This window comes from Hyperolius riggenbachi, chromosome 1 (genome assembly GCF_040937935.1).
Source record: "Hyperolius riggenbachi isolate aHypRig1 chromosome 1, aHypRig1.pri, whole genome shotgun sequence".
Lineage (NCBI taxonomy): Eukaryota > Metazoa > Chordata > Amphibia > Anura > Hyperoliidae > Hyperolius > Hyperolius riggenbachi.
Window position 1 is genome coordinate 223458984 of NC_090646.1, and position 22648 is coordinate 223481631.

Sequence of the window (22648 nt, forward strand, 5' to 3'; positions counted from 1 at the left end):
CATGCAGAGGAACAAGTACAATGTTCTGGAATGGCTATATCAGTCCCCAGCTCTATGGGAGGTAAGAGTATGGCATTCCTTGATATGCGGCACAGGGCTTTGCAATGGAGCAGGACAGTCTGCCTCCCTCCTAAGCACCATGATCCTAATGTAACCCTCCCCAAAAAAAAAAAACATGAAAGGGCCGGAACACATAAAGAGCGCTAATTTTTTTGCATGGGCTCGTTCACACTAGGGAGATGTGATTTTTTTTCCCTAAACACAAACGCAGGCTCTGCACCTTTTTTGGAGGCCATTAACCACTTGAGGACCTAGGGCTTTCTACCCCTTAAGGACCGGCCACTTTTTTTCCATTCAGACCACTGCAGCTTTCACGGTTTATTGCTCGCTCATACAACCTACCACCTAAATGAATTTTGGCTCCTTTTCTTGTCACTAATAAAGTTTTCTTTTGGTGCTATTTGATTGCTCCTGCGATTTTTACTTTTTATTATATTCATCAAAAAAGACATGAATTTTGGCAAAAAAATGATTTTTTTAACTTTCTGTGCTGACATTTTTCAAATAAAGTAAAATTTCTGTATACATGCAGCGCGAAAAATGTGGACAAACATGTTTTGGATAAAAAAAAACCCATTCAGTGTATATTTATTGGTTTGGGTAAAAGTTATAGCGTTTACAAACTATGGTGCAAAAAGTGAATTTTCCCATTTTCAAGCATCTTTGACTTTTCTGACCCCCTGTCATGTTTCATGAGGGGCTAGAATTCCAGGATAGTATAAATACCCCCCAAATGACCCCATTTTGGAAAGAAGACATCCCAAAGTATTCACTGAGAGGCATAGTGAGTTCATAGAAGATATTATTTTTTGTCACAAGTAAGCGGAAAATGACACTTTGTGACCAAAAAAAAAAAAAAAAAGTTTTCATTTCTTCTAACTTGCGACAAAAAAAAATGAAATCTGCCACGGACTCACCATGCCCCTCTCTGAATACCTTGAAGGGTCTACTTTCCAAAATGGGGTCATTTGTGGGGTGTGTTTACTGTCCTGACATTTTGGGGGGTGCTAAATTGTAAGCACCCCTGTAAAGCCTAAAGGTGCTCATTGGACTTTGGACCCCTTAGCGCAGTTAGGCTGCAAAAAAGTGCCACACATGTGGTATTGCCGTACTCAGGAGAAGTAGTATAATGTGTTTTGGGGTGTATTTTTAAACATACCCATGCTGGGTGGGAGAAATATCTCTGTAAATGACAATTTGTTAATTTTTTTTACACACAATTGTCCATTTACAGAGATCTTTCTCCCACTCAGCATGGGTATGTGTAAAAATACACCCCAAAACACATTGTACTACTTCTCCCGAGTACGGCGATACCACATGTGTGGCACTTTTTTGCACCCTAACTGCGCTAAAGGGCCCAAAGTCCAATGAGTACCTTTAGGATTTCACAGGTCATTTTGAGAAATTTCGTTTCAAGACTACTCCTCACGGTTTAGGGCCCCTAAAATGCCAGGACAGTATAGGAACCCCACAAATGACCCCATTTTAGAAAGAAGACACCCCAAGGTATTCCGGTAGTAGTACGGTGAGTTCATAGAAGATTTTATTTTTTGTCACAAGTTAGCGGAAAATGACACTTTGTGAAAAAAAACAATAAAAATCAATTTCCGCTAACTTGTGACAAAAAATAAAATCTTCTATGAACTCACCGTACTACTAACAGAATACCTTGGGGTGTCTTCTTTCTAAAATGGAGTCATTTGTGGGGTTCCTATACTGTCCTGGCATTTTAGGGGCCCTAAACCGTGAGGAGTAGTCTTGAAACAAAATTTCTCAAAATGACCTGTGAAATCCTAAAGGTACTCATTGGACTTTGGGCCCCTTAGCGCAGTTAGGGTGCAAAAAAGTGCCACACATGTGGTATCGCCGTACTCGGGAGAAGTAGTACAATGTGTTTTGGGGTGTATTTTTACACATACCCATGCTGGGTGGGAGAAATAACTCTGTAAATGGACAATTGTGTGTAAAAACATCAAAAGATTGTCATTTACAGAGGTATTTCTCCCACCCAGCATGGGTATGTGTAAAAATACACCCCAAAACACATTATACTACATCTCCCGAGTACGGCGATACCACATGATTGGCACTTTTTTGCAGCCTAACTGCGCTAAGGGGCCCAAAGTCCAATGAGTACCTTTAGGATTTCACAGGTCATTTTTGTTTCAAGACTACTCCTCACGGTTTAGGGCCCCTAAAATGCCAGGGCAGTATAGGAACCCCACTAATGACCCCATTTTAGAAAGAAGACACCCCAAGGTATTCCGTTAGGAGTATGGTGAGTTCATACAAGTTTTATTTTTTTGTCACAAGTTAGCGGAAATTGATTTTAATTGTTTTTTTTCACAAAGTGTCATTTTCCGCTAACTTGTGACAAAAAATAAAATCTTCTATGAACTCACCATACTCCTAACGGAATACGTTTGGGTGTCTTCTTTCTAGAATGGGGTCATTTGTGGGGTTCCTATACTGCCCTGGCATTTTAGGGGCCCTAAACCGTGAGGAGTAGTCTTGAAACAAAAATGACCTGTGAAATCCTAAAGGTACTCATTGGACTTTGGGCCCCTTAGCGCAGTTAGGCTGCAAAAAAGTGCCAATCATGTGGTATCGCCGTACTCGGGAGATGTAGTATAATGTGTTTTGGGGTGTATTTTTACACATACCCATGCTGGGTGGGAAAAATACCTCTGTAAATGACAATTGTTTGATTTTTTTTACACACAATTGTCCATTTACAGAGAGATTTCTCCCACCCAGCATGGGTATGTGTAAAGATACACCACAAAACACATTATACTACTTCTCCTGAGTACGGCGATACCACATGTGACACTTTTTTGCAGCCTAGGTGCGCTAAGGGGCCCAACGTCCTAATCACAGGTCATTTTGAGGCATTTGTTTTCTAGACTACTCCTCACGGTTTAGGGCCCCTAAAATGCCAGGGCAGTATAGGAACCCCACAAGTGACCCCATTTTAGAAAGAAGACACCCGAAGGTATTCCGTTAGGTGTATGGCGAGTTCATAGAAGATTTTATTTTTTGTCACAAGTTAGTGAAAAATGACACTTTGTGAAAAAAAAACTAAAATCAATTTCCGCTAACTTTTGACAAAAAATAAAATCTTCTATGAACTCGTCATACACCTAACAGAATACATTGGGGTGTCTTTTTTCTAAAATGGGGTCCGTTTCTGGGGTTCCTATACCGCCCTGGCATTTTACGGGCCCAAAACCGTGAGTAGTCTGGAAACCAAATGTCTCAAAATGACTGTTCAGGGGTATAAGCATCTGCAAATTTTGATGACAGGTGGTCTATGAGGGGGCGAATTTTGTGGAACCGGTCATATGCAGGGTGGCCTTTTAGATGACAGGTTGTATTGGGCCTGATCTGATGGATAGGAGTGCTAGGGGGGTGACAGGAGGTAATTGATGGGTGTCTCAGGGGGTGGTAAGAGGGGAAAATAGATGCAATAAATGCACTGGGGAGGTGATCGGAACGGGGTCTGAGGGGGATCTGAGGGTTTGGCCGAGTGATCAGGAGCCCACACGGGGCAAATTAGGGCCTGATCTGATGAGTAGGTGTGCTAGGGGGTGACAGGAGGTGATTGACGGGTGTCCCAAGGTGTGATTAGAGGGGGGAATAGATGCAAGCAATGCACTGGCGAGGTGATCAGGGCTGGGGCCTGAGGGCATTCTGAGGGTGTGGGCGGGTGATTGAGTGCCCTAGGGGCAGATAGGGGTCTAATCTGATAGGTAGCAGTGACAGGGGGTGATTGATGGGTAATTAGTGGGTGTTTAGGGTAGAGAACAGATATAAACACTGCCCTTGGGAGGTGATCTGACGTCGGATCTGCGGGCGAACTATTGGTGTGGGTGGGTGATCAGATTGCCCGCAAGGAGCAGGTTAGGGGCTGATTGATGAGTGGCAGTGACAGGGGGTGATTGATGGGTGGCAGTGCCAGGGGGTGATTGATGGGTGGCAGTGACAGGGGGTGATTGATGGGTGATTGACAGGTGATTGACAGGTGATCAGTGGGTTATTACAGGGAAGGACAGATGTAACTAATGCACTGGCGAATTGATAAGAGGGGGTCTGAGGGCAATCTGAGCGTGTAGGCGGGTGATTGGGTGCCTGCAAGGGGCAGATTAGGGTCTGATCTGATGGGTAACAGTGACAGGTGGTGATAGGGGGTGATTGATGGGTAATTAGTGGGTGTTTAGAGGAGAGAATAAATGTAAACACTGCGCTTGGGTGGTGATCTGATGTCGGATCTGCGGGCGATCTATTGGTGTGGGTGGGTGATCAGATTGCCCGCAAGGGGCAGGTTAGGGGCTGATTGATGGGTGGCAGTGACAGGGGGTGATTGATGGGTGGCAGTGACAGGGGGTGATTGATGGGTGATTGACAGGTGATCAGTGGGTTATTACAGGGAAGGACAGATGTAAATAATGCCCTGGCGAATTGATAAGGGGGGGGGGGGTCTGAGGGCAATCTGAGCATGTAGGCGGGTGATTGGGTGCCCGCAAGGGGCAGATTAGGGTCTGATCTGATGGGTAACAGTGACAGGTGGTGATAGGGGGTGATTGATGGGTAATTAGTGGGTGTTTAGAGGAGAGAATAAATGTAAACACTGCGTTTGGGTGGTGATCTGATGTCGGATCTGCGGGCGATCTATTGGTGTGGGTGGGTGATCAGATTGCCCGCAAGGGGCAGGTTAGGGTCTGATTGATGGGTGGCAGTGACAGGGGGTGATTGATGGGTGGCAGTGACAGGGGGTGATTGATGGGTGATTGACAGGTGATTGACAGGTGATCAGTGGGTTATTACAGGGAAGAACAGATGTAAATATTGCACTGGCGAATTGATAAGGGGGGTCTGAGGGCAATCTGAGCGTGTAGGCGGGTGATTGGGTGCCCGCAAGGGGCAGATTAGGGTCTGATCTGATGGGTAACAGTGACAGGTGGTGATAGGGGGTGATTGATGGGTGATTGATGGGTAATTAGTGGGTGTTTAGAGGAGAGAATAGATGTAAACACTGCGTTTGGGTGGTGATCTGATGTCGGATCTGCGGGCGATCTATTGGTGTGGGTGGGTGATCAGATTGCCCGCAAGGGGCAGGTTAGGGGCTGATTGATGGGTGGCAGTGACAGGGGGTGATTGACGGGTGATTGATGGGTGATTGACAGGTGATTGACAGGTGATTGACAGGTGATCAGGGGGGATAGATGCATACAGTACACAGGGGGGGGGGTCTGGGGGGGGGATCTGGGGAGAATCTGAGGGGTGGGGGGTGATCAGGAGGGGGCAGTGGGCAGGGGGGGAGATAAAAAAAAAATAGCGTTGACAGATAGTGACAGGGAGTGATTGATGGGTGATTAGGGGGGTGATTGGGTGCAAACAGGGGTCTGGGGGGTGGGCAGGGGGGGTCTGAGGGGTGCTGTGGGTGATCTGGGGAAGGGGGGGTTGAAATCAGTGTGCTTGGTGCAGACTAGGGTGGCTGCAGCCTGCCCTGGTGGTCCCTCGGACATTGGGACCACCAGGGCAGGAGGCAGCCTGTATAATACACTTTGTAAACATTACAAAATGTATTATACACTTTGTATGCGGCGATCGCGGGGTTAACATCCCGCCGGCGCTTCCGTATAGCCGGCGGGATGTTGCGGCGGGCGAGCGGTGACAGGCGCCGGCGGAGGATCAAGTCACGGATGACGCGATCGCTCCGCCCATGCCCTTAAATGGACCGCCGCCTCTGTGGGTGAGCCGGTCCTTAAGGGCTCCACTTCCCGGCCGCCTCTGTGCGTTAGGCGGTCGGGAAGTGGTTAAGCCATATGGAAAAGTAAAAAATCGTTCTAAAAAGTGCTGAACAGTGATATTTCAAAGCATGTTTTGCCCAAAGCTTTTCACTTCCATATTGAAGTTTACAAGAACTACGAAATCACTACAACCAAACACTCCAAAATCGCTCGGCATACATACGAAATTGCTAGGCACGTGCCCAAAATCACTACTGCAAATCGCTTAAACAACGCTAAGCATTTGCAATTACGCTCTGTAATTTTTGGTGTGAACTAGGCCAAAGACATGCTGTTAGCTTGAAGCGGATAGTGGCACATGACTGCTGGCTCTCTTTTGCCTGACTACTAGCCACCAGGACTGACCGTGGGGCAAGATGGTATTGGGATGTAGAAGAACGTGCAATTTCTTTTCTTTTCATTAAACAAAAAAATTATAGTTGAAAACAAAGGTGCCAGATAAGGATAAAATCATTAAAAACTGATAGAGCATCCTTAATTGTTTGTAATTGACAGCAATATAAGAGCCTATGTATATATATGTAGTGTGTGGTTTATTTCTTTTTTTCTTTTGTTTTTTTCTTTTACCTGTATGCAAGAATTGGAGCTTTTTATTTTTTTGCAATGTGTAAATGTATTTACGTTTTTACTCTATTGTATCACCTGAACATGTTTTCCCAAGTTTCCCTGACTCCATTAAAGTAAGTGTGGGTATTTTTCCTTGCTCAGGATTTTGCCTTCTTAAAACAGAAGGTATGTTCAGCAGTGATGCATTGTGGGACAACTCAAACGTTCACTCCAACCTGAATAATTGCAAATACCTTTTGCTTTAAAGAGAATCTGTACTCTCAAATTCATACAAGAAAAAGCATACCATTCTATTCATTATGTTCTCCTGGGCCCCTCTTTGCAGCTCCCTGCCACGATCCTAGCTTTTAATCGCCAGTTTTAGGCAGTGTTTACAAACAAAAAGCATGGCCGCTATCCAGGAAGTGATGTTTGTATATATCTCATGTTACAGTATTGTACAAGTTTTTATTATATAGAGAATTATCTGCACTCCAGTCTGGGATTCTCACAGTTCTCAGCATGAGACAGGCAGCTTCCTTCCCCCTCAGAGAGCTCTGTCTGTGAGTAGTAAACAAAACACACACACAGAGTCTGCAGGGGGCGTGGAGGAGGTGTGCATAATTTCTCACTATCACAGCAGAGGCAGCACCTTTCTCCCTGGCTCGACAAGGCTTGACAAAGAAAAGAAGATTAGATAAATTGCAGAGACAGTGCAACTAGAAAAGGTTGCAGTAAGCCAGACCACATTAGAACAGGTATAGGAACTTATAGGATACAAGAAATAAGGCTAAAAATTTTGTTACAGAGTCTCTTTAAGAAGGCAATATTCTGTTTTACATAGCATTTCAGTAAGGAGGCTTGATGATCCCATTCAGCCCCTTCCACACTTCTAGTGCGTAAGGATCTATTTGTAACTCTGCTACCCTTAAAGGATTTACGAGGCGAATTACAGAAAAAAAGTTAATTACCTTACTGTAATAGCAGACCTCAGGGCAGACGATCTGCGGCTCCCTTGTACTTTCCAGCTGCTCTGTTCTGTAAATCCAGTTATCATTAGAGGCCCCGACCCAGCCCAGGGTTGCCTTATCTCAGGGCGATAAAGGACTTAAAAAATCCTCTGCCTGCGCAATTTGCATAGCCGCTACTGCGGCTGCGCAGGATTACAGCTCTGCCCATGGCACATCGCCGCTCTGTATACTCTGTAATAAGTCATGTGGGCATCACCACATGACCGCCCACATGACTGACTGCACGCGCCCCCTTAGCAGAGAATACCAGCGCTGAGTTCGGCGCTGGTATTCTCTGCTAAGGGGGCGCGGCTGGCTTGACGTGCAGTCAGTCATGTGGGCGGTCATGTGGTGACGCCCACATGACGTATTACAGAGTATACAGAGCGGTGATGTGCCGCGGGCAGAGCTGTAATCCTGCGCAGCCACAGTAGCAGCTATGCAAATTGCGCAGGCAGAGGATTTTTTAAAGCGGCAATTCTAATCGGGGTCTCTAATGATAACTGGATTTACAGAAGAGAGCAGTTGGAAAGTACAAGGGAGCCGCAGATCGTCTGCCCTGAGGTCTGCTATTACAGTAAGGTAATTAACTTTTTTTCTGTAATTCGCCTAGTAAGTCCTTTAAGAGCCATATTAATCCATGCCATGCACTGATGAGGGTCAACCAATCTGAAACAGTCTGTATGCATGTTGGATTATTGTGGCTCTGTACAATTAACAAGCTAACACATCATTGCATTCCAGCGGTTCTGGAGGTGTGGTTAGTTATCAGGAACAGCAAAGAGATGATTTGCATATTCAGCAGTGATACACTGTGGCATACCTCAAATGCTCACTCCAACCTGAATAGAACATGTCCTGCTGCAAGAACATGTCCAATGGCTGCTTAAGGCCAAGCATCTGTATTTTCAGCAACTAGGATCCAGGGCCAGTTTCCTTCTCAGTGTGCATCACCATAATACTACACTTGCCTATGCCTATGCCATCCCAGGCACTGGGGATTTAAGAAAATAAATAAAAAAAAGGTCTATTTAGACAAACCAGATACTGAAGTTTTGGTTACTTATATTTCTCAAGCTCCCTGCAGTGAGACATCTCCACTGGAGTCTGCTCTGTCAAATATAATCTTGTTACTATAGTATGACACATAAGTGCTTTCAGATTCCTAAAACTATAGGGTTCTGATTTAATCTCTTATTTTTAATGCATTTTAGTGCCAATGTGTTTGCATTTATTGGTAATGCACAAAGATTTGTGCGTTATACACCTGTAGTTTTTGCAATGAAAATACTGGCAGTGCTTTGCTGGCTTGGTCCTGTAGCTCTTTTCTGCCAGCAGAGGGTGAGTTGCTTCCCCAGCACAGATCAGATAACCTGGTCACACACCTCCTTCCACTGATAAAAGTCTTGAGGGATCAGTTTGCAATATTCGTGTTGCGTCATGCTGTGCTGCTGCACATGAACTCACTGCTAGGGACGGAATTTGCAGCGGCATAGGTTCACCAGCAGCAAACTTCCAATTCATAATGCTCAGCATGACTTCTGACCTAAAGTCAGCTGGCCACTAGTGATGGCGTTCACTGCAGTGACCGCATTTATGAACCCACCTTCACCTTCAGACACGCTTGTTCACGAACACCAATGGCCAGCTGACTTCAGGTCAGAGGTCGTAATGAGCATTATGAGATGGCAGTTTGCCACTGGCAAAACCATGCAGCAGCAAATTCCATCCCTACTCACTGCTCATTCAAAAATAAAGTGCAGCGTGTGCTGCATTGGTGTTCAACACAACACACATTGGGCCTAATTCACGTACTGACAGTAAAATTAAACTGCACAGGCAGTGCACGGCAGTATTAAAGCGGTATTGTCACCATAAAAATCAAATTTCAACAGCAACTGGTCTTAGTGTATTAAGTGATAAAGATGCTAATCCTGCATTCAAAACTTGCAAAACTTTTTCTCCTGTTATGGTTTGTAGTTATCACATACTTTAGGAGCAATGGCCCTAGTGCCAAACAGTGCCAAAGAGTTTAATGTTGGGAGTTCTTTTTATCTATAATATATTCCTCCTCTTCCATTTATTTCCCTTCCTATCTGCTTATCAGAAACACCCTCCGATTACTTGTGTTTACAAGCAAGGCTGAGGTGACTCAGTGATTGGATGCGTAAATAAAAAAAACAGCACAGTTGTTAGTATACACTTCAGTGGGAGTGTCTGAAGACTCTGGGAGGAGGGCAGCTAATGAATACACAATGAGCAAGAGAAGGGAGGGGGGAAAACAAGAGTCAGGGAGGATATGATGTCAGCATTAGCTTGACAAGATGGCCACTGCCTAGAATAGGATTTTCTGCTTTTCCTTTATAAAATTCACAGGACTCATTACGTGGACAGCACAATACATCTGTTATGTAAGTAGAAGTAGTATTTATCTACTTATACATGTGTTTTTTATTTCTAGGTTAGCATGGGTGTCGCTTGTTCTTTAAAGCAAACACAGTACCACACAATGTGCAATAAATGCGATCTGCGGTACCTGGCAACATGAGCGTTGCTATGGTAACACGCATTTTAGCTGCAACACTCGCATTAACCGTTGTACCACGGGTCACACTTATTGTGCAATGCCCTTAGTACCGGTATAGGAATTGTAGCATCCTTCCATGCACTAACACGTGAGAAAATGCCTTAGAAATGACATCCTATTTAAAATCACTGTGCGCAGCTATGGAGGATGCGTGTTACAATGCAAATGAACTAGAAAACCATGCAAGAAAAGATGTATCCTGACAACACAGGCCCTAGTGCAGGGGTCTCAAACTCAATTTACCTGGGGGCCGCAGGAGGCAAAGTCAGGATGAGGCTGTGCCGCATAAGGGATTTCACAATCGCGGCGCATCGCCGCCTCTTTCCGCCCCTCTCACTCTTCCTTCACAGAGAGGGGCGGGGAGAGGCGGCGATCCGTGCGGCAATTGACGTCAGGAGGGGCAGAGCTGAAGCTGAAAGCTCTGCCCCTTCCAGGAAATGCCGGCGGATTGCCCCCCGGGCGATTTGGGGGCTCTGCAGCCCTCGTTTTTCGGCGGGGATGCGGCGGATTACTTGGGAGCACTGAAGCGAACAGTAAGGAAGCTTTTGCCGGCGCGGGCCACTAAATATTGTATCGAGGGCCGCAAATGGCCCGTGGACCGCGAGTTTGAGACCCCTGCCCTAGTGGAAATTAAGCGCCCCTGAGTACTTCATATTAGTGATGAGATAAGAGTTGGCTTAGGGACAACTGTTTGTCCATAGAAACTGCACTGTCATCTCAACAGACTACAGGTGTCATGAGGTCTGTTATGAGTATTGTATTTACTGCAAAAAGTAGAGACTTGCAATGCACAAAATATTACGCGCTGCTAATTTATACAAATTTGTGTGCATTAAAAATAGGGGGTTGCACTAGGACTTTTTAATGACATATCCTAAGAATTTAAGGAGACTCTCCTTATAATGACTACAGAAGATGACGATTTCTTGCAGTTCAAGTGTAGGGATTCTGACATTTAAAGGTAAAATAACCAGGTGGATGAAAAGCATTATCACATAAAGCACTGTATGGCATTATTTATATTACAAACATATACATTCACTATGAAAATTAACCCCAACCAACAGGCTCCAGAAGAGAACTCTACCATAGCAAAGGTATGAACTAATCAATGCAGGTCTGCTAAGACGATGTTTCATTGTTTAAAAGGAGTAAGGCGTGGAGATGACATCATCAAATGAAGGATAAAGTAATTGCCCCAGGCCAGAAGGAGAGAACAGAGGGCTGGGCCCCCGGTGTGGTCCTCGCAGCAGTGCAGCAAGCAGGCTCATTTGCATATTGTATGGCAGCAGCATCCCCGTATACTCCCATTACTATGCAATGCACACACAATGAGCAAATCACTTGTACCTATTCCATACAGCACATAGCCCATTTACATACATAGTACAGCAGTGCCAGCTCTGGTCAGGTCACCCACCTGGCGCATCCTTGGAGGCACTAAAGGAGATACACCACCCCCTGGTGTAGAAGGGGCAGAGGTGGGAGAGGCCATCTTCTTGCAGCTGGGGCTCCCGTCCCCTCCCTCCTCAAGCAGTCCCGTCTCTTGTAGGCGTTTGGCGAAGGCTCCTGTTGCAGTCAGACAGGCACCTTCCCCCGTAGGATTATGGCATGGGGAAGAGCGCGGTGCTGCTGTGTGAAGACTTCTCTCCCTCCTCCTCCGGTGTCTGTGCTGCAGCCACAGCAGACGGGCAGGTGTGCCACAGAAGCAGCGATCCCTGGCAGTGGCTGGGACCTGACTGCAGTGTGCGGCAGAGGCAGAATGACCTTAGCTTCAGTAGAAGTCACAAGAGAGAGAGAGCTGTAGAGAGAAGGCTGCGCTCAGCGCCTGGCAGTCTGCAGTGTATGTGTGAGAGACACGGGGAGAGGCTGCTGCTGCTGCTGCTCCAGCTAGTGCTCGGATTATTATGGGAAACTGACAGGCACACTCTGGCTGAGGTGGAGGCTGGGCTCCCTCATGAGCTCCCTGTATCCAGGCTGGCACTGATAGGGGGACTGATAGTTAGTAAGAGAAAGTAAAAAAAAAAGGATTTACAAGTGACACAAGAACACTGCATACCAAAATGCAACCTGAGCTCCTTGAAAGTGACGTTGTTTGGGGGGGGGGGGGGGGGGGACCTATTAAAATGTGGATATTACAGACTTGTAGTCAACTGTAGACTTGTAGTCAACTGGGCTGTGGTGGATGGAAAGGCACAGAAGCATCTGCCTTGCCTTTGGGCACATCTCAAAAGAGGGCAGAGGGTGTGCAACTGTTATTATCAGCTGTCAGAGTGGCTAGGTTCACACTACACATAAAGACCAACTGTTTTCTGCAACGGAGACAAGTGGATAAATCGACATATTAGTGGATATAGTTGTCACTGAGGGTGGCTGGGCTGATGTGCTGTCCAGGAGAGGTTTTTTTTTTGGCTGTTATCAGGAATTTTCCTCTGGGTGTCTACTTAACCCTTGTAAAGGGTCGTTTCCATTATGCAGCGCAAGAGGCGGTTGTCAGCTGCGTTGCATCACGTGATTTCCCGAGGCGGCGCTTGCGATCCCATTCATTGTAATGAATTGTATCGCGGGCCCAATCGCCCCAAAATACATGAAACCATGCGCTGAGATTCAGTGGTGAATCGCAGCACATGTATGGAAAGATCAGAGAGTGCAGTCTATGCACTCTCTGATGTCCCTGCGATCGCGTTTCCAGAAGTGCGGGCTACTGCTAAAAGCAGGCATATGGAAACGAGCCCTGAGGACCCGTTTCCATTGGATCAGTTTCCGCTCTGAATCCGCAGAGTTTCCCCGCAGGCAAATCACGCGGGGAAACTCTGCCATAGAAAACTATGGCGCCGCCGGCCGAATCGCTTACCCTAGCGATTCGGCCGACACTGCCCACAGTTTTTGCGCGGGAGGCTGCTAATCCCATAACCGTGCATGGCACGGCTTCTGGGATTCGCCTGCGTTCCCGCAGACCCGGGAGTGCCGCCGCGCGTCTCGCAGCCGCGCACGGTGGCTAGTGGAAACGGGCCCCAAGTCTGGCTCTGCTTTGCACATTAGGCTGCTCATAGCAGCCACATCTGTACTTGGACAAGGACACCTGTTTCTGATTGGACAGTAAAGTGGCGGCTTCCTATTCATTATTATTATTATGTATTTATGTATCCCTGGCAACTTCCACAGTGCTTTACATAGTGTATATAGTCATGTCACTTACTGTCCCTCAGAGGAGTTCACAGTCTAATTCCTAGCATAGGCAGTTAATATCTTGTGTTCTTGTTTCTACGGTTCTCAAAGGTTAGGTTTTTTTTGAGGGAGAGCAAATTAACATAGAGAGGCGTGGAGATTAATGGAGATTAACTTCATGTTTTTGGGATGTAGGAGAAAACCAAAGTACCTAGAGGTAACTCTGGATCACCTAGGGTAGTACCTCCAGCTACTCCTAGGCGATAGAGTTTTCCACCTTTTTAGGACAAGCAGAAACCATATGCCCTTTGTCGGCGCAATACAAACATAGTTTCTCTACACGCCTTCTATTTTTCTCGACTTCTGAGAGCTTGGCCTGTCCAATCTGCATTGGCTCGTCAGCAGGTGGAGAGGAAGGCGTAGGAGCTGAGAAAGTACAAGAAGAAAAGCTTCTTGAGGGCTTAGCCCGAGTTTGCTTTTGATAGCGAACTCGCCTATCAATCTTGATGGCCAAAGATATGGCCTCATCCAGGGTCTTGGGCTCTGGATGACCCAACATGAGATCAGCCATGGCATCAGACAATCCCGATAAAAAGCAATCTAAAAGTGCGTATTGCACCCACCTGGCTGACACCGCCCATCTCCTGAACTCAGCAGCATAAACCTCAACTGGACTGTGTCCCTGCCTGAGGGTCTTTAACTTCTTTTCAGAAGTTACTGCCAAATCGGGATCGTCGTAGATCACGGCCATAGCCTTAAAGAATTCTTCTACTGCAACCAAGGCCTCATGCCCAGTAGGAAGACTATAAGCCCAGGACTGCGAATCTCCAGACAACAATGTTTTAATAAAGGTGACCCTCCGTACCAGAAGAGACGGGTCGTAATTCAAAACACGATAAACATCTATGCTTAAAATTATGAAAATCCGAGCGATGCCCTGAGAACTTCTCAGGTGGGGGCACCCTCGGTTCGAGCACAGAAGGGGATGACACTCGAGTATTAGGGTCCAGTAAGTGGTTAACTGACTCAGTTAGTTGTGCAAGCTGAGTCTGTTGCGCATTAACTTTTTTAATAAGTTCATTAACAGTGGTGGCTAATACATCGACCCGGCTGCAGAGTGTCTCCATATTTTTCTGGTCTGCTGTTCTGTAACGGTTGGGTGTCTCAACTCAGATGTCTGATTATTTGGTGATCTGCAGAATTACCAATTATGCAGACACTATACCTGATTATGTGTGATCTGCAGAATCACCAATAATACCAGTATAGCAGTACAAGGAGCTGAGTATGTAGTGTTTGGTGCAACCGTACTAAATAGTTTGACGAGACCTCACCAGAGGGGCTGGTGAGGTACTATCGGTACACTGACCGTGTAATAGAGTACCGTAACTTTAATAGTTTGGCGAGACCTCACCAGAGGGGCTGGTGAGGTACTATCGGTATACTGACCGAGAGCTAAAGTACCAACCCCAGCTAGCTGCATACACTAAGACTAAAGAGATAGAACCTCCCGAGGAGCGGGTGATTCAGACAATACTACAGCCTAGGGATCACCTGAGGGTAGGTGATTGAGATTGTACTGCAGCCTGCGGAGCAGGAGATACCGGCAGTACTGACTAATGATCACCTAAAGAGCAGGCGATTCAGAGCGTACTGCAGCCTAGGAGCAGGAGGCACAACCAGTACTGTAACTAATGCTCGCCTAAGGAGTAGGCGATTCAGATCGTACTGCAGCCTAGGAGCAGGAGGCACAAACAGTACTGTAACTAACGGTCACCTGAGGAGTAGGCGATTCAGACTGTACTGCAGTCTAGGAGCAATCGGTCATAAGCAAATAACTTCACCAGAGGAGCTGGTGAAGCTAACACTTCACCAGTGGCGAGGGCCCACTGGTGAGCAGAATGGTCAGACAGGCAAGGGTTGGCAACAGAGAGGACATTATCAGAGCAGAATCGTAAGGCAGAAGAGTAGTCGGTAATCGGGCAGAGGTTCAGCAACGTAGGCAGATAGGCAAAGGTACAGAATCGATAAGCTTAGAGCAGAGTCAGAGTATAGCCAGAGTCAAACACAGAATATCAATCACAATACAAATAATCCTAGTCTAAGGTGTGAAGTCCTTGGTTTCAACACCTGGGATCTAGTCTAAGGTCTGAGCGCTAACACAGCATGTATTCACGACAGCAGACAGCGCCAGACTGAAGCCCGGAGGCTTAAGAAGCAGAGGAGACCTCACTGGCACGCCCCCCTGCACTCAGCCAATCCTGGGTGCCGTGAGTCTCCTCTGAGGTCAGCTGACCAGCCAGTCAGCTGACAAGCCTCCTTCCAGCATAAAGGTCCCGTCTGTGCGCGCGCCCGCGCGAGACTGGGACCCCATTGCCTAACCAACGACCCGACCTCGGCATCCTAGACGCCGGAGGGACGGGTGGGGGAATGGAGGCAGCTGCGGCGGTGGTGCTGTTCGCCACGGCTGCCTCTTCAGTTGTTACAATCTCACTAGAAATCTCATCTACAACAACTTCCAGCTTTGTACTGTTCATTACAGTACAAAGCTATGGAGTCTCGCTCGTGTATGACTCTTGCCTGCTTCACCCCCCACACCCCATTTTGAATAATAGCCTATCTTAGTCAATGTTTGAGCAACATCATGATCAGTTGTGGGGGCCTCCTGTTTTAACAGATCCAATTTGTTTAATCAAAATTGTCTAAACAATAAAAATATTGCAAAGCCGTAAAGTGTCTTACAATTGTCTTTGCCAGTGACAGTCACTTCGGATTCAATGATAGCTGCAAATACTGTAAGAAACAGACACTTGCAAAAGATGATGCTAATAGGTTACTAGGATATTTATGTGTAAAATTGAAAATAAAGCTTTGGGGTCAAAGAACACCAGCAGAACAATCAACACACTTTTCCACATAAATAACATAACTTGAAACGGTAACATGACATCATTAAATTCAGCATAAAGCTTCTCAAGCAATTATCTGTGTGATAATGATCAACAAAGCTAAACAAGCTTTGTCACAGTACCAGGCACATGTCCCTCACAGCTAACAAACATACGGTAGAAACAAATGAGTTATAAGTAACTGCACCCTGAAGATACTCATTCACAAAGTGATTATTTAAAAAGCTTAGTGTTCTTCCAACAGTCCAGCCATAGTGGTTGGTTATAACTGTCACTATTGAGAAAAACAAAACTGAATCTGAAGTACATTTGTTGCTTTAAAGAGAAACTCCGACCAAAAATTGAACTTTATCCCAATCAGCAGCTGATACCCCCTTTTACATGAGAAATCTATTCCTTTTCACAAACAGACCATCAGGGGGCGCTGTATGACTGATATTGTGGTGAAACCCCTCCCACAAGTAACCCCTCCCACAAGAAAAGTTCAAACTTTTGTGGGAAATAGCTGTTTACAGCTGTTTCCAACTGCCAAAAACCATGCAGCAGCTACATCACCTACCAAGAGTAAAATGTTCACTGGAGTTCCTCTTTAAGTTACACACAGTTTCACTAAAAGCCAAATCAAGAAATAATAAAAACAAAATACTTAAAGTACCACTATCACGAAAAAAATATGTGTGAAGTACATTTCTCCCAGAATAGAATGCACTAAAAAGTACTTGTTTCCTATCTGTGCAAATGAGTAGGCAGGCAGGCTGACATCTTTGTTGAGCTCCTTCCCATGAAGTGATTTTGTGAAGAATAAAGGAGATACTGATAATCCCCTATGAGGAGATAGACTTATGGCCCATACTCACGGGCAACTTTTTTGCATGACGCAAGCACACGGGAGCGTGCTTGCGACATGCTGGCGACAGCTAGTCGCCAGGTCCCTCCGCATACACACGGCGGAGGGACCTGGCAACTGATGCGACGGAAGCTGTCGCCGTTGTCCCTCCCCCCGCCGGAAGCGCCGTTTATTTACTATCATGTTGCTGTCGCTAGTCCGCGTACTCACGCGGACTAGCGACAGTTGCGGCGGAGGTGCGGCGGCGACTGTTGCCATGCGATTGAAACTTTCAATCGCATGGCGACATGAGCGACGGGCGACAGTTCGGGGTGCGCGCGCGGGCAACGGCCCATACTCACGGGCGACCTGTCGCCGCAACACGCGCGCGCCGCGTGTTGAGGCGACAAAAGTCCCTCGTGAGTATGGGCCATTAAGGCCCGTACACACTGCTGACTGATGTCGCCCGCCAGGGATTGGTACCTAATCCCTCGGGTGACATAGTTGGGCCAACACTGACGAATTCCACTGTGTAGCTGTTGATGCGCTCTGTTGCTATGTGGGGGGCAAAGGGATGATGGATCAGCGCGTACACAACATCGCGCGGATAATGGGGGAGAGCGAGGACACTGGAGTTGGCCGCCTCTCAGGCAAGTTGCTCTGCCAGGTGGATCGCTTGCGGATTGGTGGTCGGGGGGCCACTGTACAAATGCATGGCTATGGGCCGATAACGACCACCTCATCTTAGATTTTGAAAATGTTCCTGTCCTTTAATCAGAATGCCCACCCCCAGCCCTCCAGTTCAAATAGATGCATTAAACCCCTTCTAAACTCAAAATAAAATAACAAACAGCACTGCTAGTACCAACTAGCTCAGTATCGCCCTACATCTTTCTTGTTGTATTGCTGCAGCACCACAACCTGTTTCCATCCCTCCTTTCTGCCTGTGCTGCAGTATCATAACCTATTTCTGGCAGCCCTTTACTTGATAAACTAAAGATAGTTGATATGGAGCATGCACTAGCCACCTAATGGTTATCTGTGGGAACTAGGATGGTTTGCATTGCCACAGTTGTTCTCATGTTCTCATGGCCAGTTCTAGACGTTTTGCTACCTACGGCTAACTTGTGAGGATCCCCCTCATACACAATTTACTCTGTTTCATTTAATGTTCTCACATGACATGCTGTAGCTCAACACAATAGATGGTCTGTTTGAATTAAGGCATCTTAATGCCATGTATTTATGCTTGAAAAAAATCTGTTTTCCCTTTTGATGTTGCATGTATATAGCTGTCTGTACCACCAGCCTGCAAACTAACAGGATATAAGCCAGACGAAGGCTGCAAGGCCGAAAGCTTGCTTATTTTTATTCATTTTTAGTTAGCCAATAAATGGTATCATCCTGATTTAAAACTTCTTGCTTCAACACAATAGCACACTAGCTGGCTGTGGTTCTGTGACGAACAAACTACTTACCCTCAGCCACTCTATTCCTCCCCAGTCAACACATCCTCCTCTTCCCTTGTGCTGTGCAAGTCAAATGAAGCACTGCAGCTCTCCTGCCTCCCCCTCCTCACTCACTGTCAGACTCCTCACACAGCACAATAAGATGCTTTTCTCCAATGATGACTTCTTCACCTCACTCTCCTCTTGCTTCTCCTCCTACTCTGACTGCGCCTGATACAAATGTTTCACCTTGCTTCATGAGAAAGCCGTCCCTGGTTGTTCTGGAATAAAGGAGGTGCAGATACAGTCATGTGCAGGTGAAGCAGGCTGGGCAGCCTATAGAAAATGGCATCAGGGCAGTAAGACAAGCAGGGCAGTGTTGAGACAGTCAGCTCTAGCTCTTAAGGGCTGGTTCACACGGGCGTCTGCCCGGCTTTCTGTGGTGTCACGTTTGGTGGCGTTATGGCGGCGACACGTTCGGGCTTTCAGCAGCCTTCACGTAGCTTTTGGATGTGGTCGGCGTTTTTCTTCCCCTAGGGGAACATTACCCATGGCGGTTAACTGCCCCAAGACGCTACATGTAGCATCCAGGGTCGCCTTGAACGCCAGGGAAAATCAAGACCCGAACGCCGCGTTCGTGTAAACACCGGTAAAAGCCTGGTACGAAAGCTCCCATTCACTTGAATGGGAGTGTTTAACGCCAACTCCCAAACGCTGGCAGTAAACGCTCCGCAGACACCCGTCTGATAAGACAAAACAAACATCAAAATCCAAAATGCTTCAGTCACATGACTGCTAGGAAATCCCATACCCTGGCAGTTTTGGGCAAGCCCTCTCCCAATCACCACTGTAAGAAAAATAATCAAGCAGGGATGCTGTACTTTTTCTGCAGTGCAAGGTGGCCAACCATAATAGCTATGGTCTTGTAGTTAGGCCATTTACTTCACAGATAAGGTATTTCCAGAAAATTAGGCTCTCATGGGCAGCCACTGGGTTGTTGTTTCATTACTGGTGCCTGCACTGACATTTCCCTGCTGGCCCAGTGCACACCGTTTCCAGTTAAACATCCAAGCTATACACAGGCAGAAGTAAGAATTACAGGCACTGCATTCACTGAAGTTACAAGACAGTCAGTAGACGTTTAGTTCAGAGCACTAATCCAGTGCCTGAGCAAAAGTTGCCTGCAGCACATTGTGAATATTTCATAGGACTCTTCTTTGATTATTCTGTCCTACAGCTACAGCTTAGTTTGTTGTGCTCTTTCAGTCATCAGTCCTGTTTGTTGCCTGCCATGATCTTGTTTTGTTTATGCATGTCTCTGCCTGCCTCAACACTTGTCCAAAATGTGCTACACCTCTGACTAATTACTTTGTTTAGCTTTATTTTGGTTTTTCAGTTGTCATTTATAAAGCAGCATACCTGGTTTGTCAGCTGTCATTTATAAAGCAGAAGCCATGCAGTCAGTCAGTCCCAACCACACTATCAAGGGGCCATGTTGAATACAGGCATGTACTTAGATTCTGCACTTTAGTAGCAGCACATTTTTATGACTGGTTCACGTTACAAAGGTTGAGATGAATCTGTCTGAATACTGCAGGATTAAGAATCAAAATCTTTGACCTTCACTGCTGACAGCCATACTAGATCATGTAGTGGTTTAGAAAAATAAGTGTGAGGTCATAGCAAGGACATAGCTATTTGCATATGTTGTCCTATTCAAATTTCTGTTTACTGGCAAAGAGAAAACTGTATTGAATACAAATGTTGATTAGCCAAACAATAAGAAGCAAAGATGTAGATAAATAAGATAAGTTAGTCTGTTAGCTCTTATTCCCACTAGAATATGCACTTGGGAGTTAAAAGAAAAAAAAAAATACAGTGTGTGCATCCACTTTCTTATTTGGGTTGGCATGTGAGTTTTTGTGCACAGGTGTTTAAATAGTATATCAATGGCATTGAACGCACATGTTTAGCTTACATAAATGCATGCAACAGCGCATTTATAAAATGCCTACCCGCTACACACTAGATTACAACACATAAATATGGAGTACAGTACTTGGTTTCAGGATGTTTTAAAATACGATGTTGCTAAGAAATTCACTGTGTGTGTGTTTAGGGAGGTCAGACGGGGAAGCGGCATTCACAAAGGAGTTGGCAGTTGCTTGGCCAAGTTGATCCGCCAGACAGATCACTTGCGGAGCGGGGGTCAGGGGCTACTGTACGATTGAAACAGCTGATGTGGTTGTTATTGACCACCTCAGCCAACTTTAGTGAAGCGTGTGTGCGGGCCTTAGCTGTTATCAGCAAGTATGAATGAGGGCTGTGAGCTGTGCCTCTGTTCTGTGATAATATGTGAAAACTGATGGGTAACCCTTTCTGTGCTCCTAGGAATGTCTAGGAAGTTAACACTTCAGTTTTTGATTTCTATAAGTTGTAACAAATCAATTCTTTTTTTTTAAATGTTATTATGTTGTGGCTTATCTTTTAGAGCAGAGAGGAAGTTTTGAGTTTAGGTCTACTTTAACGTACAAAACAAGTGCTGCTGATGAATGCTAAACTTAGTACCTGCTTTGCCCAGGAGATAAGACATTTCAATCGCCTCAGATTGGTGTGGGAAGTTTAACTATTTTACGTCTAGACTTTGTTTCCCCTTATGGACCAGAGCAGTTTTCATGTTTTAGCTATGTCCCTATTTAATCAGCAATAACTTAATTATGACATCTAAATTATATATATTTTTAAGAAAAACTAGACTTTCACTGGGCAGTATTTATTCCCAAAAATATTTTTTTTCTATGCATTGCAATGAGAAATAGAAAAACATACATTATTTCTTGCTTTTCACACAATATAGTTTTAAAGGACGCCTCTGTAACATTGAAATCCAATATAAATAAACACATGGACCAAATCAAGATTTCTCCCTGACCTAATTTTTGTGAATTTCACCACACACTGCCACTGTTTTCTTATTTTTATTCCCATTAGGAATGCTGCCCCCTCATCCATGATGGCTGCAACCCCGAAACTATCCGAGGCATTGCAACATTGCCCCTTTAATGCTCACTGACTCCTAGCGCTCTCTGTTCCCGCACGTCCCAGCTTGTTCTCTGCACTCTGAGCCAGGACTAGCCAGCCACATACAGGAGTGTGCACGGCGGGGCCAAAGTTCTGAAGAGAGAGGGTAGAGATGGGCAGCAACAGTAAAGGACAAAGTAAGGAGCTCAGCCTCTTCCTGTTTTTCTGTCTTCAACATAATAGTGGAAGACTTTACTGGAAGTATACGGGAACCAGCAATGGCTGTAGAAGGAAATTGACACGGCAGACTGATATGTCAGCCTTTAAGGTGTGAGGGATTTGCCATTCGCATGAAAGTAAGCTCCCTAAGACTGGCTCAAGAGTTTCCCTTAAGTTTGAGCTCTGCTTAAAAAGAAAGTGTTTCTGTCAGAAATGACATTTCAGAGCTTTCTACTGAAAGTGTCTTGTTTATCAGAAAGGAGACAATCAAGCCATGAAAACCCTCTCCACCAGGGCAGGTGCATTCCAAGATCCCTTCTTTAGAGAATAGAACTGAGATAAAGTCAGAAACAGATGGGGTCAGAAACAACTTCCAAAAACAACATCCCCCATGTACTGTCAACAGGAAGGTCAGCCTTAAATGTCACCCTTAATTCATCTAGTAATAAATAATATACATTTGCCACCAGTATTGTATATTTTCCTTTATGCTATTCTTACAAAAGTGAACACAACATAAATGTGTCAATACAGCATTCTTCATGGTAGCGCCTTGTGCCACTGAGATGTGGATATCTCTGAAATACAACATTCTGAGATGTGGATATCTCTGAAATACAACATAACAACTACTCAGTGTTTGATATGTATACATTTGAGAGATCATGATAAGTCAGAATTTGTTGTCATGTTCACTGGAAGATGTACCGTCAAGGAATTATAATAGGTCTTCATATTGCAAACTGATTTCAACCTCTGAGAGGGGCGGAACTGTATCAGGCGGCAGAGTCTGCCCATCTCTCATTACAATCCCCACCCCAGGAGAGAGGGGGTTAAGTCTGAACACACACTGTCAGTGGTCCTTTCCATGCTGATCCATCCGTTCTGGATCCATCTACTGGCCAGTTGGTCCCAGTCCAACTTCCTTTTATCTTTGGCCTAATTACAAATAGCTTTCTAGCATGTTCTTAGACTTCCAACTTACAAAAGGACACAGTACTTCCATAGACTGCTCAGATTTTATCTAATTTTGTTTCT

The 22648-nt window shown here is 45.6% G+C and overlaps 1 protein-coding gene across 1 annotated transcript in view; it reads right to left on the reverse strand.

The window, feature by feature from the left end:
- The window catches only part of ANK2 (ankyrin 2), a 700071-nt gene extending 688180 nt beyond the window's left edge, over positions 1 to 11891 (reverse strand). Inside the window, exon 1 of the mRNA XM_068281027.1 lies at positions 11440 to 11891. Coding sequence (XP_068137128.1) covers positions 11440 to 11514 — 75 coding nt within the window. The 5' untranslated portion in view covers positions 11515 to 11891. The remainder of the gene's footprint in view (positions 1 to 11439) is intronic.
- Positions 11892 to 22648: the final 10757 nt, after the last annotated feature.